This window comes from Bos javanicus, chromosome 19, assembly GCF_032452875.1.
Source record: "Bos javanicus breed banteng chromosome 19, ARS-OSU_banteng_1.0, whole genome shotgun sequence".
Classification (NCBI taxonomy): Eukaryota; Metazoa; Chordata; class Mammalia; order Artiodactyla; family Bovidae; genus Bos; species Bos javanicus.
The window spans coordinates 45,353,537-45,370,754 of NC_083886.1; the positions used below are offsets into that span (position 1 = coordinate 45,353,537).

The following is a 17,218-nucleotide window of genomic DNA, read 5'->3' on the forward strand; positions in this document are numbered from 1 at the left end:
GACACTCATTTCTGCTGCCAACCTGACAGCTGTTACAGCTGTGTGCGTGGACACAGTTAATTTGATTTCCTGTCTGGCAGCTGTGCAGCAGGGAAGGGACAGCTGAGGGTCTCAAAAATAAGAGGAGAGGATGAGGTAGGAGGGGATGGGGGCAGGGGAGACTGTCTGAATGGGATGACAGGGCGTTCAACTTTGTTCCTGAGCCAGCTTCTCTCCCTTGGGTCGAAATCCTTACACGGAGGAAAACAGCTGATCCAGTGGCCCCCAGGATTTAGAGAAAAGAGTCTCCTCTCAGAAACCTCAGGAGTCCGCAAGGCCAGACTGGTCTCTCTTGTCGAGGAGCACAAGCTTTGGGAGCACAAACACAGGCACACCACGTCCGGTGGTTCAGGCTGTGACTGTACAAGGGCCCCCGACTGAACGGTCAAGTTGGGGGCTGAAATCTAGCACATGCTCCAAGCATGCTAAGCCATCCACTCTGGTATGAGTATATAGCCACCTGGAAGAAAGGCTGCCTTTTAAAAATTTGCACAGGGAAGCTCTTGTGTAGGTTAGCGGTAGCCCTACACAAAAACCCAAGTCCAAAGCCCAAAGTCATTTACTCTGTGACCTTCGGCAAGTTCCATAACCTTTCAGATCTTTCTCAACTGTAAAACATAACTATTAATACCTTTCCAAAGGAAACAGGTAAGGAAAGCACCGATACCCATCATTTAGTACATTATAATATTAATTTCCTTCCCACCTAGTTTCGCCCTTTCCATCGTCCCACACCCTGACACCTACACACCCACCTACATAGCCAAACTTGGAATGGTATGAAGAATGTGAACAAGAATGTCCAGGGGAGAGGACCATCTAGGGGTGGTCCAGTAGCTAAGCATCCGAGCTCCCAATGCAGGGAGCCTGGGTTCCATCCCTGGTTAGGGATGCTGCAACTAAGAGTTCACATGCCCTAAGACCTGGTACAGTCAAATAAATAAATAAATTTTTTTTAAAAAAAGAAAATCTAGGGGAAACCCCAATACCAAACACAAACCCCACGGCACTTCCCAACATCCACAGCATTCCTTCCCGGCATAAGCGGAATTCACACCCTCCCTCACTAGGGAAAGAGAACTCCTCCTCCATGCCTGCTTTTAACATCCTGCACATTGCCCAAGCAGCAGCTCTGCCCAATCCAGGCCAGAGGGAAATCCAAGGCCCAACAGAATGGAGGCAGGGGAACCCCCAGCACCACATCCCTGGGAATCCCACACCCAGAGTTCAACCTCCTGGGTATCCTGAGCCGAGACCAAGCCTGGATGAGAAGGGTGCCCATTGTGGGCTGTTGGGGGAGCCAAGGCAGAGACCCCATCCATCAGGGAAGCCCTGACAGCACTAGCAGAAGCTGTGGTTTGTCCCCCTCCTTCAACAGGAATAGTGGAGAGCACCCGGAATCCTTCATGGGCTCGCCTGCCAGGACTCTGGCTCACCCACTGGGGCAACTTACCATATCTGTCTACTCACCCAGAGGGCCAAGCCTGAGAATAGAGCCCAAGGATCCTGCTGTCAACCAACCCCGGATGCCAGCCCCTCAAGCAACATTCATTCATCCATGTGCCAGGCACTGTGCTAAGAGTGTACAAGACAGTCCTGAGAGCCAAGGATGCCCCTCAAATAGGATTCCAAAGACTTGCTGCTGGAGTGGGCAAAGAGCTCAGGGCAGATGCCCACCCTGGAAAGCTCCCCTTCCTCAAACCCTAGGGTTGGGGAGGCCTGGCGACACACACTACCCACGAAGTGCTCCTGGACACCTGCCTTTTTAGCCACAGGCTTTTGCATCCCGTCTGGAGACTGATCAAGAGATGAAGAGAGGGGGTGGGGCGGGGAAGGGGGTGGGGCGGGAGGAGGGGATAGTAGGGGGGAACACCAGGCTGCCTGGCCCTCATGGCTGTGTTTATCCGGGGTGGATTTTTTTTTTTAACCCAAAGGTTAAAGCGTTTCTATTTGAAACATCTATTTACATTCCAGAGTCCAAAAAAAAAACAAGGCAGCCGAGATCCAGGCCTATATCTGTCCCCAGCCGCGTCACAGACACAGCATCAGAGCTGCACAGGGGGAACATTCTTAGCCCTCTCCCCGAGCCGCTGAGGTGACTCACGCCTCCCTCCTGCCAGCATGGACCACGCCACCGCTCAGAAGGCTAGGCAGTGCGCGTGTGTCGGTTTCGGTGGGGGGTGGGGGGGCCCACAGGGATCTAGAGAGCCGGGCTGGCTGCGGGGGCCAGCGGGGGTCTATGTAGAGATGGGGAGCCTTTAGGAAAGGGATGGGGGCAGCAGGGATCCAGCCTGCAAAGATTCTGGGGTCCAACTTGAAAGAAGAAGAAAGGACATGCTGAGGAGGAAACTTCAGGCCAACGGCCAACTGCTTCTGGAAGGCAAGGAACAGGGGGAACAGGGCAGGATGGGTGGACTGATACGGCATTTGCCAAATGGGGTAGAGCGGCTCCCCCAAGCAGAGATGCTCTGCACAGTCATCCCTTTGCTCTTCAAGAGACCACTTTGACTCCCAGGGGGTTCAAGGCAGAAGTCAGCAGATAGGGTCTTCAGCTAGAGCTGTGGGCTCGACTGGACCAGGGCTAGACGGGCCCCCTGTGTTTACACCCTTCCCAGGGGACTATGCAGACTCTGCACCACTGGCCCTAGGGTTTCAGTCCCATCCCAGAGGCCTGCACAGCGGGCATCCTCAGGGCTGGTCCCCAGGGTTATGCCACGACCTCAGGAGACTGCATGGGCATCCCTGCCCAGGCAGATGGCTGGCCTTGTTTGAAGGGTTTTCCAATCTTCCCCAAACCTTCATCCTCTGACACATCTCAGTCCAGCTGCAACCTTATCCCTGGACAGCTTAGAGCCAAATCACGGGTGCCTCTGCAGGCACATGGCTCCCACCTTCCAATCCAAAGCCTGGGACCCACACCCACCTACCCAGAGGCAGACTCCCCATACATACACACACAGACACCCACACCCACACCCAAGTGCCAAGCCACTGCCAGGAGGGGCCAAGCAGGCATGGGTCCAGCAGGCCCCTCCCTAGAGGAAGCATCTGGTGGTGCCGGCCTGGTGGGGAGGCTGTGCCAGGAAGGCCTGATGCTGCCAACAGGTTCCTGGGAGGGAGAGAGGGAGTGGCTCAGCCCTGGGGGATCCCACCCCCAGCCAAGAGTCCCTGCTGAGAAGGGGGCAGGGTTAGGGAGTCCTCAAGCCCAGTGAGCCTGAGTAACATTCCTTCATCCTCATGTGTTGACAATAAACCAAGGCCTGGGGGAAGCAGAGATATGGGGACGGGGGTGGTCAAGGGAGCTAGGGCTCCCAACATCCCAGGTGCCAGCCTCTGCCTAACTCAACCAGACTCCTCCTCCTCGACCAGACTGGACAAGCCTCCTCCCTAGGTGTCTGATTCCCAGGATACTCTCACCTATGGACCGGCAGAAATCACTGCAATGGACCCTCTGACCCCAAGAACCCACCAGAGGAGCCGGCGGGGTGGCGGGGGGGAAGCCTTTATTCTTATGGACACTCCGGCTCTAGTTTCTTCTCTTGTCCAGACCTGGGAAGCAGACGGCCTGGAGGCAGGTCACTGACCCACTTTCTCCCCTCTTGACCACGGTGCCAACTAGGCCAGGACCGTCTAGTAATCCACAGCCCCCAGCAGTGGATGCCGACCCTGCCAGCGGCCAAAGAGATGCTGCGCAGTGCAGCTGGAGGGCGTGGTGGGAGGGCAGGTCTAGGAGAGCAGGGAAGCCCACCTCAGAGAGCACACCTCCCCTGACTGCACATATTCTCAACAAAGACCTCCAGAAAGATCTAGGCAGGACCCCAGCTGGGTGAGACCTGGAGCCAGACGCTCAGCCGCAGAGACGAGGATGCCCAATGGCAGAGGGCAGGCGGGGACACGGAGGCACTTACCTGTCACGGGGATGCCGTGCAGAGGGGTCCGGGGCAGGATTTCCAAGGCTGGTTCCCGGCCTGGCATCCCATCTGCTGAGAAACAGGATTCCGTTTCATAGATGGTCTGCAGCATCTCCACCAGCCCCTGAGCCTTGGGCACTAGCAGCATGCCCAGGAGGGGCCGCCCGAGGCGGGGAGTCAGCCACAGGGAAGGTGGTCGGGTGGGGCCCTCGCGGCTGCTCAGGGGCTCCCTCAGGCCACGGCTACTGGGACCAGCACGATGGGGAGGTGCTTCATCCGGCCTGGGCACTTCTGGTGGCAGGAGGAGCCAGGAGCCCCAGAGCTACGGGCCCAGCGCCCCTCTAGAGGGGCATCCGACCACTGGCCTCTCCAGAGGTCCCAGGAGCGGGGTCTGGCTGAGCACTCAGGGGACAGGAAGGGGAGCTGGGCAGGCAGGCGGGCTCTCTGTGTTCCCTCCCAGCCCTGGGTGACAGCTCTGGGCCCAGCTCCCTGCTCCTCCTTCCCGAATGAGCCGCCGGCAGCTGGCAGGAGACTGAAATAGCAGTTGGGGGAGGGCCCTGTCTATAAATAGGTGGAGCATGCTCAGGGAGCCGCCGGCTGACTGCCAGGAGCCCGGGCCTGGCGGAGGCCCCATGGCGGGGGGAGGGGGAGGCGCGTTCCACCCCAGGAGGAAGCGCCAGGGAGGGGGATGGGAACCGGGAAGAGCCTGCACTCAGGGCCAAGGCCACAGAGCCGGGTGGCCAGAGGCTGCGCTGGGGCAGGGCTCGGGCTGGAATAGCCACACATCTGGGAGCAGCTCTGGGATTGCTTTTGGCAGACAAGGGGCTAGAGCCCCAAAAGCCCGACTCCGTCCTCTATGTTCCCTCGCACCATCCAGAGCAGATAAAGCAACTGAAAGGGTCTGGACAGGTGGGCAGACAGGGCCACCAGGCCAAATCGTGCATCTTCCCAGTAATCCTAACAGCCAATGGGAGCTGATTTACCTTCTGCCCTCTTTTAGACCTGGGAGGTGCCTCCCCGCCCCCCTTGACCAGCAGGGAGATCCCTGAGCAGCAGCTAAGTAGTGGCTCCCTCCTACCTATTGGGGTGTCACTTCCAGAGGCTGCTCAGCTTCCTTCCAGGGGGCAGAGAGACCCTTCTGGGACAGGCCTCACTCCACCCAGAGAAGGGAATCTGGGAGCACCTGCCTGTGCTCAGACCACAGGTAGCTCTTCCCGCGGTGAGTGCAATGCTAAGTAGCACATAGATCACTTCGTTTATTCTGCACAATGACCTCAGGAGAGAGGTGCAGACAGGGAAACAGAGGCACAGAGAGATGAAGTCACTCAGGTCATACAGCCGCTTGAATGGTAGGGCTGGGACATCTGAAGTTCATGTCTGAGCTCTAACCACCACAGCCCCTGCTTCCTGCACAGGAGGCACATGAAACTGCCCCAGGGTTTCCAGTAACAGGTACAATGACCACCCCCCCGGGACCCAGGTAGGCGGAGACCTGGGGTTGCAGCCCCTGTAAGAAGAGTTGAGGGGCTGCCAGCATCCAGCCCTTCCCCATCAGCCTCAGGCCTGGCACAGCAGGGCCCGCTCCTGAGGCCCTGCTGGGACCTAAGACTGGTGTGCCATGAGGACTGGTGATATCCCCACCTACGCTTCCCACTGCTGGCCCATCCCTTCTCCTGAGGTTGTGCCTCCCACTGATACAGAGATCCCACTTGGCCCCCTGACCTCACTGGAGCCTTTTAATAGCCTGGTTATTCCTGGGTCTGTGTCCCCCTCCCCCTTCCTGATGTCACAGCTGCTATTTTGGAGCCCCCTCTTGGCCCCTCCTTGCCCCCAACTCTAGGCATGGAGCCAGGGACACCTGTCCTCTCCCTGGACTGGATGACCTCACCCTCCCGTCGGGAGCCCAGGAGGAGCTGGCCAACCAAGGACACGAGAGATGTGGCTCCTGCCAGCTGGGGAGAGCAAAGGGGCCTCCTGCCCTCAGGTGGAGAGATCACATGGATGGGGAAGGCGCAGAGGTGGGCTGTCCCAGGTGCTAGACTGGCGGGTAAGATGGGTATGAGGGAAGCTGGAGGTTAACAGGAGCTAAAGAAAGCTCTGAGCCTCAGCTTCTTAGTCAGGACAGACTCCAGAAAACTGGTGATGGAGCAGTGTTCCCCACAGGGGTCTGGAGCTGGTGGACACTTCAGAGTAAGTCTGGGGACTCCGTTCGGCACAATGCACCCCAAACTCATCCTGGCCAACCAGGCTTCCCAGAAAGCAAGGGGAGGGAAGGTCAAGGTCTCCTCAGCAGGGTGACAGGCAGCAGTCTCGATGGAGCCCAGAAAGCTGGGGGCAGCAGCCCATCCCAGCCAAGACTCCACCCACCCACGCTGAAAGCAACCAGAAGGGCTGGCTAGCCCTGTCCTGGCTCTCTCTCTGCCTGCCCCAGGCACAGGAGAGTATGGTAGGGGAACCCTGTTCTGGAAGAGAGGAAATCATCAGTTACAATGACTCAAAAAGCAGGGCCCCCGGAACGTGGAGCAGTCAGAACCCTAAGGAAACACAGCTCCCTGTTTAGGGAAGCTGAGAGCCCCCGGGAGGCTGGGCACCCAGAGGTGGCCAGAGCCAGGGTTTCAGGGCAGTTCCCAGCACTGCTATGACTTTCAGCAACAGCTTGAAGTGGGAAGTAAAGTGTCAGACACAGCCAGATGATCCTCAGCATAGTTCCCAGAATCCTTCAGGGCAATAAGAGAGGAGGCCTGGGATGGGGACAAGTTTCGTTTTTTTTCTTCTAAGGTTCAAGTGATGCAACATCTTCCTAACGTCTAACCTCAATCCTTCCTGCTTTATAGCTCCTCTCCTCCGGGTTCATGTCTCTTTTCCATGCCCCCTCCCCAGCTCTCCCGTGCATGTGTCACCCCACCGATCTTACAGAGCACCCACCAAGAACGGCTCACAGTAGCCTCATGAAAAGCAGGCACCATCCCCTCCAGAGCCACCATGACCTCATTTGCTCCCTCCCTCCGTCAGAGGCTGGGCTCAGGCCTCCTAACCCTTTAAATGTGGAGAAGGAGAACCTAAAGTGGTTCCTTGAGCTTGCGAAGGCTCCCATCTTCTGGGCCCAAAGGCCGGGGTGGGGCCCTGACTGTAAGGAAGAAAGTGAAATCTGCTTTGTGCAGAGTATAAAAGCCGAGGGCTGTGGGGGGAGTGCAGGATGCAAGCTGCCATGGGGCCCTGGAGGCAGGCCTGCCTGCCCTCCAGTTCTCTCCTGTCCTCGGAGTCAGTCATGCTGGAGCCTGTCAGCATGGCCCGGGAGCCGCCATATGCCAGGTCCCATGCTGGGTGCTGGCTAAACCCTCTCATTTGAGACCCAGCCCAGAAAAAACGTGAACACCTACTGTGGCATCTTCCACATCCCCTCAGGGTTGACCCTGCCTCCTCCGACTATTCCATGCTAAGCCTTCAATCCCTTTGGAATGGTGGGACAGGGGAGGATGGCGCTGATCTCAATCTACAGTGAGTTCAGAGGCATGCCAGGGGGCATCAAAGTGGAGAAGGGACACCAGAGTCCACTTCCCAGACCCCTGCCCCATGACGCCTGTGACCCACTTTCTCTTCCTTCCCCGGCGGCACAGAGGCAGAGGCTGAGCCTGAGGCTGGGAGGCAGGACGCCGAGGTTCCTGGCTCCACCCCACGCCTATGCCCCAGTTTCTCTGGTCACCCAGAAAGGAGGGGGCAGCCGGGAAAGGGAAGGAGAGAAAGTGTGCAGCGAGCTGGGAGGTGCTGGGCAGGCAGGTATTGTCATGAAGCTTGTCTCCCTCCCACGCTGGGGCTAAGGAACCCGGCCACCGCCTCCTGGGGCCCTGTAGCCATCTAGACTGGCTCAAGAGGCGGGCCTTCCCAGTGCCCACGCCTCTTGGCCACAGCACGGAGGACAGGGCAGAGAGGGACCAGAGTGGGCCAAGGCCCCAGGATAGCTCCTCCAGGCTGGCAGGGGGCACATCCTGTCAGTCCTTCACATCCACTGATGGGAGCAGGAGTGAAAATGAAGCCTCAGTCCTCAAGCCTCCTGGTGCCTAAAGAGAAGCCAGATATCAGGGAGTGGCCTCCTCAGGGAAGCGGGCAGCCCCATCAACGGCCTCTGCTTGTCCTCCCAGGACTGCAAAAGAGGCAAATCAGGTCAGATGCTGGCATCTGGCCCAGCCCAGAGGGAAGTGGATCAGCTCCCACTCCCCAGGGAAGACTGGGGAGCCCCAGAAGTAAATCTCTCGAGATCTCCACCTGCCACCCCTCACCTGGAAGACACTTTCTCACTAACTTGTCTGCTATGAGGTCAGGGATGGATCATCTCCTACTTTTCTTTTCCAAACAGGAAAGCTCCTGCCCTGAGACCAAAGGAGGGAAACTGCCCCTCACCCAGGCCTGCCCTTCTGAGTCCTGAGGAAGAGAGGGGTGAGTCTTCAGGGACTTGGGAGAGGGTGGGGTGCTCAGAGATCTGGGGAACTAACCACTCTCCTCATGCCCACTTTTAGCCCCAGGCCTGTGGCTTCACGCTGTTCCTAAGCTCCCTTCGAGGGACACCAACTACAACTCGTGGTTTCACTGGACTTGCATGGAGTTCAAGCAAGCAGTTTCCAGGCTTTTGCCAGGTGCCCAGCACCCGCAGCCTCAGCCCAGATGACACCCTGAGCTCTGGGAATGGCAGATGTTGGGCCCCTCGATGGGGGAGGCTGTGCAGAAGTTGGCCCACTCCCCCAGTCAGAGCAGCTAGAACTCCACATTGGGGAGAGGAGGCCTGGAGCCCTGGAAAAACTCAGTAGGAAGGGCCTCAGGACGCTGCCCCTGAAGAATGATCCCAGTCTGAGCCTGGCAACAGTCCTAAAACCAGCTTTCCAATCTCTGGCCCCCTGTCCTTCTTCTTCCTTGCTGAACACAAGCAGACGGCATCTCCCCCTGCTGGGGGGAGCGAGAAAGCCAGCCAGGAGGCGCGGCCAATTCGATGGGCCCCTCTCGGCCAGGCTCAAGGTTGATGGACCCCTCAAGCCCCTGCCAGCTCTGGGACAAACGGCTACATGGAAGATTCAGCCCACCTGCATCTAGAAAAACCCCTCTGACCTGATCCAGCCGAGGTTGATCGTCTTAGCCTTTCACTGTAAGGCACTAAAATCCCAAAGCTGGAAAATGTCCTTTTGGAGCCACCAACAGATGCCTCTGGCCAGCTCCCGTTCCCCTGGCCACCGGTTAGACCCCAGGCCTGGTGTGCCTAGATATGGCTCCCAAACAGGTCAGTGTTGTAGCTCAGTTGGCACTCTTGTTAGGCACAACCAACCCTGCGAGGGGCAGCATCCAGCTGAGATGGCCAAGGGACTGTTGAGAACCCACCAGGCCTCTCCTTCCCCTTCACCAGCCCAGCCTCATAGGAGGAAGCAGGAAGTCAGAGTAGCCCACCCTCCAGCACCAGAGTCACACAGACCTCTCTACATCTAATGCCTGGAACAGCCCCTGCAGGGGAAACGAAGGCAGGCATTAGCAGGAGGTTCGGAGGGGGGACCACAATCCCAGCGGAAGGGGGCCCATCGACAAAGCTGACTTGGTGAATCTCAGGAGCCCAGCCTTCCCCAGCTGGCATTCTACTCTGTCTTGTGCCCGGACGATGTCACAATGGAAAGGGCAACAGGAGGGGGCACAGGCTTAACCAAAACAAAGGTCACAAAGCCAACCAATCCCACCAGCTTCTGGCTTCCCTGAATCTGTTGGAAGCCCTGGGACTGTGGTCAGGGCCACACGTCACCAGCACGCGGTCCTCACGACAGGAAGCCACCAGATCGAACACAGTGATGATGATGGGGAATGAGATGGGCCTCGACTCCTCCCTGATCCTGCTTTGCACCGTCCTGCTAACTGGTTTCAGTCTCCAGGCCCTAGTTTCCCTGTCTCTAAAAGAATGAAAGGTATCTCCCACCCCTGTAGAAAAAGATGTACTAGGAAGGGCTTGGGGGGTGGTGGGGGGGGTGGTGGTTAAAGTTGAGCAAGATGGACTCTGACCCTTTTAAGTCTGTGCCGAAGGAGACAGCCAAGGAGGGAAAGCAGTTATTACTCTGACCACACTGACCCATGACCCCCCTGTGAAACCCCTGAGGGTCCAGCTTAGGCTGCTTGGACATAACCACATGGGCAGACATCCAGACTCACCCGTGCACAAAGCTGCCTGGAGTCCCACCCACAGACTATTTCTGGCAGCACTAGGCAGGCTCCTAGGAGCAGAGGGGAATAAGAAATCTCAGAGTTGGAGACCCCAAATTAAGAATCTCCCCTGTCCAGGGCATGTCTACTTGGACTCAAAGAAGAGAGCCAAGTCTCCTCTGCCAACGTGTCACTGCCCACTCCTCACCCCAAAGCCACTCATCCCAGCACAGGCTAAGGCTGGAGGCCTTGCAAACCTCCACCAAGAAAAAGAGTATGGAACACAGAGTATGGAAAAAAGTATGGAACTTCAGCCAGAAGAAAGGACACCACCACGACAAGGAAGCTGGGCATTCAGCTATCAGAGGGAACTTCTTCCAACATTATCCCCAGACCTCCCAGAGGGGCTCAAGGGCACACAGCCCCCTTACCCCTGCCTGTCTTGGTGAACAGGGGCAGGGTGGCATGGAATTGAAAGCCCGAGTCAAGAGGGCCAGCCTGGGATCACAGTTGGACCCATGCCCTCCCAGGGCTAGGCTGGACCATCAACCCATCAACTTCAGGTCTACCCCTTAGTCAATCACTCCAGGCTTGCCTCTGTCCTTTTCTCACTATGCTTCTCCACTGCTGACCCCTCATTCGCTTATGGCTCAGACCCTGAAGATCAGCTGGCCTGGGGTGGATATACCCATACAGCCCATTACATCCAAAGCCACCCCAGGTGCCTTCTCCAGCTTCCCAACTCTTACCCGACTCGGTGGGAGAGTTCATGCCGGCTCTGGGCCTGCAGGAAGCTGGCGTTGGGGGCTGGGACGGGAGGGGGTGGAGCTGCGGTGATGTCAAGAGAGACAGACGATAACAGACAGACGGACGGGACAGGAGCCCGGGGCCGCTGTGCCTCTAACGCCCATCCGAGGCCATCCTTCGGGGCGAGGCAGTCAGGCATTCAGAACGGCATTCCTGGGGAGAGATGGAGCAGGGTTAGCGGGCCCCAACTCAGGAACCTGAGGGTGGAGGGAGACCTTGGAGCTTGTCAGTTACACCTAGGGAACAGACGGAGGCCTACCTGCCCAGCAGCACAGCACTGGACCAGACCTAGTTTCTTCTCTTTCTAACTGGTGAGACTGCCGGCTCTCACGGGAAGGGAAATGGCTACGGTAACCACATCGAAACTCCCTTTCAGGTGACCACGTCCACTGTCAGGTGGGGACACCTTGGAGACTCCCAAGGGTGCCCAATGCGGGATAGGGTATGCGCCAAGGTAAAAGTGCAGGAAGGCTTCTGAACTCTGTCCAGGGCAGTGGAGAGACGCAGGGCTGATCTGGAGCCCCTCAAAGAACTTAAGGGCGAGACTGGTCCTCCAGCCCCACAGCCTGAGCTTGGTGCTCATCTTCTCCCTACTCCCGGACCTTGACGTCACCCAACCCTGAAAACGCCACGTGCTTCTTTCTGTCTTGGTCTCCCCCATTCAACAATAGGTTGCCCTCAGAGAAACAGGGCAACAACTGCTCTTTCTCTACCCATTAACCATGCTGTTTCTAAGAATTTCGAAAGACGGACACATTTATCCCACATCCGGTGCCCTCTGGACTAGGGGTCCAAGGCCTGCACCCAGGGCCTTGCATGTGTTGTATAGGTTGTGCCCCATGCAACGAGGTCTGAAATCCAGCCTCTGCTCTGCCTGCCAAGCTACACAGGCTGAATCCACCCAGAATAAGGGACGCTGTTTTCCAGTTTGTACAAAGACACCAAGAGACCCAGCAGCAGGCCTGCTGAGGCCAGTAGAGTAAGAGAGGATGTCCCAGTATTACAGAACCACGTGTCTGCCAACTGTCTCCACTCCTCCAGCTCCCCAACCCCCTCTGGCCCCACAGCTAGCCCTCAAGCTTCAGACACTATACACGCACCCACCTGGGCCCATCCCTAAAGAGTTCATGATCCACCCTAGACATGATCTCATTCATTTTTTTCCAAACGAAGGCAGGCCTTCCAACACCTAGTGAAATGGAGGGAACAGGAAGCAATAGGCAGGGGCCAAGTTTTAAACCCTAACTCTGTTCCCAAAACTAGGAAGAGGCAGTCACTTCTGCCCCTGGACAGCCTACCTCCTGTCCGGATTAATTCTTGGTAAACTTTGCATTCTCATCAAGGATGGCCAGGCATGAGGTCCATACGGGGCCGAGGAGCCCAGGACTCAGCCATGGCAGAGATACAAGAACACAAACATTGACACACACACAGGTGTACTGCACATATACTAGGAAGATCTCAAGTCTTCTACTGCCCCCTGGGACTGGCCAAGGGACTGTTGAGGACCCACCAGGCCTCTCCTTCCCCTTCGCCAGCCCAGCCTCACAGGAAGAAGCAGGAAGTCAGGGTAGCCCACTCTCCAGCACCAGAGTCACACAGACCTCTCTACGTCTAATGCCTGGAACAGCCCCTGCAGGGAAAACGAAGGCAGGCACTGGGAGGAGGTTCGGAGGGAGGACCACAATCCCAGCAGGAAGGGGCCCATCGACAAAGCTGATCTGGTGAATCTCAGGAGCCCAGCCTTCCCCAGCTGGCATTCTACTCTGTCTTGTGCCTGGACGATGTCACGATGGAAAGGGCAACAGGAGGGGGCACAGGCTTAACCAAAACAAAGGTCACAAAGCCAACCAATCCCTGACTCGGTAGCCAGGGAAAGGTGCGCTCAGATTGGGAGATGGGAGTAGGCCGAGAGAAGGGGCTGAATGGCTCCCAGCAGGCACAGGTGTAGGGCAAGGTCAGAAGAGGCTGTGCAGGGTTGGGGCCAAGCTCAGGAATGCAGCAGGTGGGGCTGTTGGTGCCCTGGCAGGGCCCGCGTGGGCAGACAGCTCAGCCCATGCCCACCCCAGGGCTGGCGCCCGGTCCTGCTCACACCCTTTCCCGTGGGCTGGGGAACACAGGTTCAGAATTTCCCACGATTCCCAGCAGCCCGAGTGACCCAGCCCGTCTCCTCAGTGAAAGGAACCTCCACAACAGGGCTCTCAGGAGCGGCAGAGTCTCCACTGGCCAAAAACTAGGTTAAGATCCGCCCTGAGCCCCCATCAGTCCTCAACCCCTGGAGAGAAGAGGAAGGGAGGGGCTCCCAGAACTCCCAGGAGGCTCCGGGCTCTGAAAGGCTGCACTCCGGCCCACCCTACCGCATGTAACAGGACCCCTGGGCCCCAGTCCACCTGCAAAGAGTGTCTGCCAACACTCCCAGGAAGCCTCCCTGGGAAACAAAGCAGCGTTCACTTTGATCGTTCATGGGGACAGGCATAGATATTTGACTGGGGGTGGGGGGAAGGGCTGAAGGGGGAAAAGGGGAGCTTAATGGTGAAAACCTGAGCTGTCTGGTCCCTCCTCAGCCGGAGAAACTCACTGCTGACCACTGATATAGGAAGGTCGGGGGTGGGGGGCAGTTGGGGACCAAGAGCTCCGTGGCTCCCTGCACGGGAGCAGTGAGCAGCCTGGCTTCCATGACATCACAAGCAGGAAGACCCCAGGGTCCTGTCCGCACCCCCTGAGAACTCTTGTCTTCCAGTCAGACCTCTGTCCCACTCCAGGATCCAAACCCACCTCCCACCTCCAGCCAGGGCGGCAGAAAACCAGCTGCATCTCACCCTACAAGTTCATGGCTAAGCCGGGGAAGGAAGGGCAAAACACCCTAGGGTGATACGCCTCACTCCACTCAGAGGCAATACAATCTCCGGTGGAGGGTGGGAGGAGAAGGGCAGACAAGTGAGGGACAGGCAAGGATGCGCTGCCTCAAAAGCCCCAAGTTCACAATGCAGCCCCACAGGTATTTCATCCCTCAAGGAACCTGAACTCCACCACCACGAGGCAGTTCCCTCTCCCAACACACCAGCTCCAGCCCTGCTCAAGACAGGCCCAAGTCTTGAGCACTGAGGCCGGCCAGGGACCCCTCCCCTCCCAGGTGAGCTGTCCAGACCAAATCCTGTGAGACTACTCCCAGTCTGAGATGTGCCCCCAAAGTCTTCATCAGAAAGCCAGGAGCCCAAACATCCCATCCTAAGGCACAAAGGAACTCTCATCTTGACCCCTCCTGACCAGGGCCCTGGTTGATCACTTTCTCCAGCCTGGAGCCTTCCCACAAGCTGGCCCACCAGAAGCCTGGAGGCTGATCAGAGCCAGGAGGGGTGGCTGACTTGGATGTCAGGGCCCAAACTAAAGGAGGGGGGAGGGCGACAGGGGAGGAAAAAAGGCACCAGGCTGACAAATTCATTTTTGCAATCGGCCCATTTCTGTTTGTCTGCTCAGACGCAGCTCCAGGCATCTGCACAAGCCAGATGGAGGGAGGCTGCTATTTCTAGAAAAAAAAGATGGGGGGTGGTGAGAGGGGAGGGAGGGATGAGGCAGAGGGCAGAAGACCGGGTCTGTTTGCCCTAAAACCTCAGGCAGAAGGATACCCCCTCACCAGCAGTACCAGACAGGGTCCCCATTCAAGAAAAGGCTGGGGCTGGGGCTGGGGTGAGGTGGGGTGGGGGAGAAGAAAGGCAGAGAAAGTTTAATTAGCCAAAGTCGGCTACAATAGGCCTCCTCACGGGCTGCATCAGGTTTTCATTCATGAGCAAGCGACAGTGCTCCAAAAATGCCAAGAACCGCCCCCCCTCGCCGTCTCCCCCCCACCCCCCACCAAGAGGAGTGCGTCCTCTAGCAGGCTGGCTGAGCCTGATGCCGTGTTCCAGACATCCCTCCTCAAAGGGATGTGAGTAGGAAGAATTAATTATTAAAGAGCAGCTGGTACTTCAGCACCAACTGCACTCCCCCCAGCTCCTATAGCTGTTGCCCCCTCCTCCCTGCAGAAACACAAACTACCCGTGCCCCCCTCAACATCCCCAGGCCCCATTTCTAAACACACAGCTAACATGCCACCCCTAGGGAAGGGAAAGCAAACCTTTGTCTCTGCAGCTACTTAGAGTGGGTGGGGCATGTGATACTGCCAGCCACCCCCCCACCCCCACCCGGTTACTCCATCCAGCCACAGAGGAGGGTATACTGGGAAGGGGAGGCTGGCACAGAGCTAATGTGCCCTCCATCCTTGCCCCCAAGTAAACTGCACCCTGTATCTGCTCTCCGGCCCCACACAAGCATACCTTCCCAGGACAGAGTGGAGATGCTGGGGACCCAGTCCTCTAACTTAGAGACCCCCCGCCTGCCTTGTCTGGACACAGCCCACAATCAAGTCCAAGGGGAGAAAATCAAAGGGAGGTTTCAAGAGAAGGGGCAGAAGGCAAACCAAGAGCTCCCCAAGCTTTGTGTTTAGGAGGAAGAGGAAGGAGGGAAGACTGAAATGAAAAAGCAGGCAGCCCCCAACATGGCTCACCCACCATGCCCAGCCCAGCCCAGCGTCTCAACAGCCAGCACAGGCTGAGGAACTCTGGTGCCTAGAACTCAAACGGAGGACCCTTCCTGCCTACATCCTCTAAACCTGAAGAGGCCCAAGGCAGGACCCATCTCCAGGCTCCAGTTCTCCAAAGCAAACTGGTCAGGGGTCCTTTTGGCTAAGACTCCTGGATCTCTCATCCCCTGCCTCCTTTTGTTCCTATGGTCTGACTCCATCCTTCCCTCCCAGTTGGACCTGGAACCCAGTTACCACCAAACCCACTTATCCCAACCGCCGAAGCTAATTCCAGGCCCCAGAAGCACAGTGGTCACTGTCAGAGCGGTGGGTCTCTTGAGCACCCCAAAGCAGCTGCAGCTGCCACCCTTCCTCTTTAGGGATACACCTCACCTCAGAAGGCCAACCGGGGAGTATCAGGTGGTCACCTCCTCCCCAAAATGCGGCACTCCCACCTTCCCCTCTTCTCCCCCACCAACCAGCCTCCCAGATTAATTACTTATTACCCAGCCAGTTCTCATCTCCCCCAGGACCCCAGAGAAGGGTGGGGTAAGGAAGCAGCTCCCCCCAAGTTAAAAGGCACGGGCAGCGCCCCCACCCTCTGTGAGACACAGACCCAGGATGAAAAATGGGGGGCATCCACCCCAGACAAGAAGTGTGTGTGGGGGGGGAGGCGGGTAGCTTTCATCTCCTAGCTCTCTCTCTGGCTCCAGGGTGTCAGACGGGAGAAGAGGGTGGGAACAAACGCAGTAACGCCTCTCTAGGGAGGGGGTGCGAATAATGGGAGAGAGAAGTAAGGTGGGCCCACCGGCCCCCTCCTCGGGCATGTAAGTCAAGGACACAAAATCAAGGATGCGTTCCGAGGTATGGGTAGAAGCGCTGTGGGGTGGGGGCGCCCCTCACCTCAGAGTACCAAGAAAGGCTGTCCAAGAAGGGTCTGCAAAGAATTCGGGTGCAGGGCTCAAATCGCTCTGCAACGCACAGCGCGCCGCCCGGGAGAGGGCAAATCAGACAGCCCCGGCCGGTCTCCCGGCCATTTGGGGGTGTGGGTCGCGGGAAAACGGGCCCCTCCCTTACCTGTAGGGAAGGCGCCCCTGCCTGGGAGGGGCAGGGAGGGGCGCGGGTAGTAACCCCGAGGCCCGGCTCCCGGGCTGGCGATGCTCCCGGGGGGCGCCGCCTGGCACCCGGGCGCCGGGAGGAAGGAAGAGGGGCGCGGAGCTCGGCGCGCGCTCGGGGAGCCCGCGGGCAGCGACGGCAGGAGGAGGGGGCGCTGTGTCGCGTCCGGGGAGCCTGGGGGAGATGGGATCGGGGCTGGTGCGGCGCGCTCACCCCCTGCGGCTCGAGCTCCGGCTTCGCGGGCGGCGGCGGCAGCAGCGGCGGCGGCAGCAGCGGCAGCACCTCCTCGACGGCTCCTCCATCTTTGCGGCGGCTCCTCCGGCTCCGCTCGCCGCCGCCACCAACAACAACATTCGGAGACGTCACTCCCGTCACGTGACCCTGCCCAGTGCTAAAAATAGACCCAGACCCCCCCCCCGCCTCAACTTCAGCCGCCACCAACCCCTCCCCTCTTTCTTGGCCCTCCCCGCCGGGCGGGGCCAACAACGCCACCGTGACAGCTTCTTAAAGGGCCAGTACCCGCAAAGGGTTGGGCTGGGGAGGGGGAGGAAGGCAAGGGATCCGAGCCCTGTGAGCAATGTTGGAAGGAGCGTTGCGGGCTTACGGGTTTGGTTCCTGGGGG

The 17,218-nt window shown here is 58.2% G+C and overlaps 1 protein-coding gene and 1 long non-coding RNA gene across 12 annotated transcripts in view; one reads left to right on the forward strand and one right to left on the reverse strand.

The window, feature by feature from the left end:
• The window catches only part of HDAC5 (histone deacetylase 5), a 39,732-nt gene extending 22,773 nt beyond the window's left edge, over positions 1 to 16,959 (reverse strand). For 2 of the 11 annotated variants that reach the window (XM_061392017.1, XM_061392016.1), the window contains exons 1-3: positions 16,810 to 16,958; positions 10,865 to 11,075; positions 3,948 to 4,019 (exon numbers count right to left, since the gene is read on the reverse strand). In XM_061392017.1, the coding sequence (XP_061248001.1) occupies positions 3,948 to 4,019; positions 10,865 to 10,886 (94 nt within the window). In that variant the 5' untranslated portion in view covers positions 10,887 to 11,075; positions 16,810 to 16,958. Of the gene's footprint in view, positions 1 to 3,947; positions 4,023 to 9,405; positions 9,508 to 10,864; positions 11,076 to 12,526; positions 14,700 to 16,557 lie in introns of those variants that run through there. The other 9 variants (XM_061392015.1, XM_061392013.1, XM_061392020.1 and 6 more) reach the window with 7 other exon arrangements.
• On the forward strand, positions 9,681 to 10,698 carry LOC133232532 (uncharacterized). Its single transcript, XR_009731394.1, has 2 exons — positions 9,681 to 9,883; positions 10,254 to 10,698. It is a non-coding gene; the product is annotated as an uncharacterized LOC133232532 (long non-coding RNA).
• Positions 16,960 to 17,218: the final 259 nt, after the last annotated feature.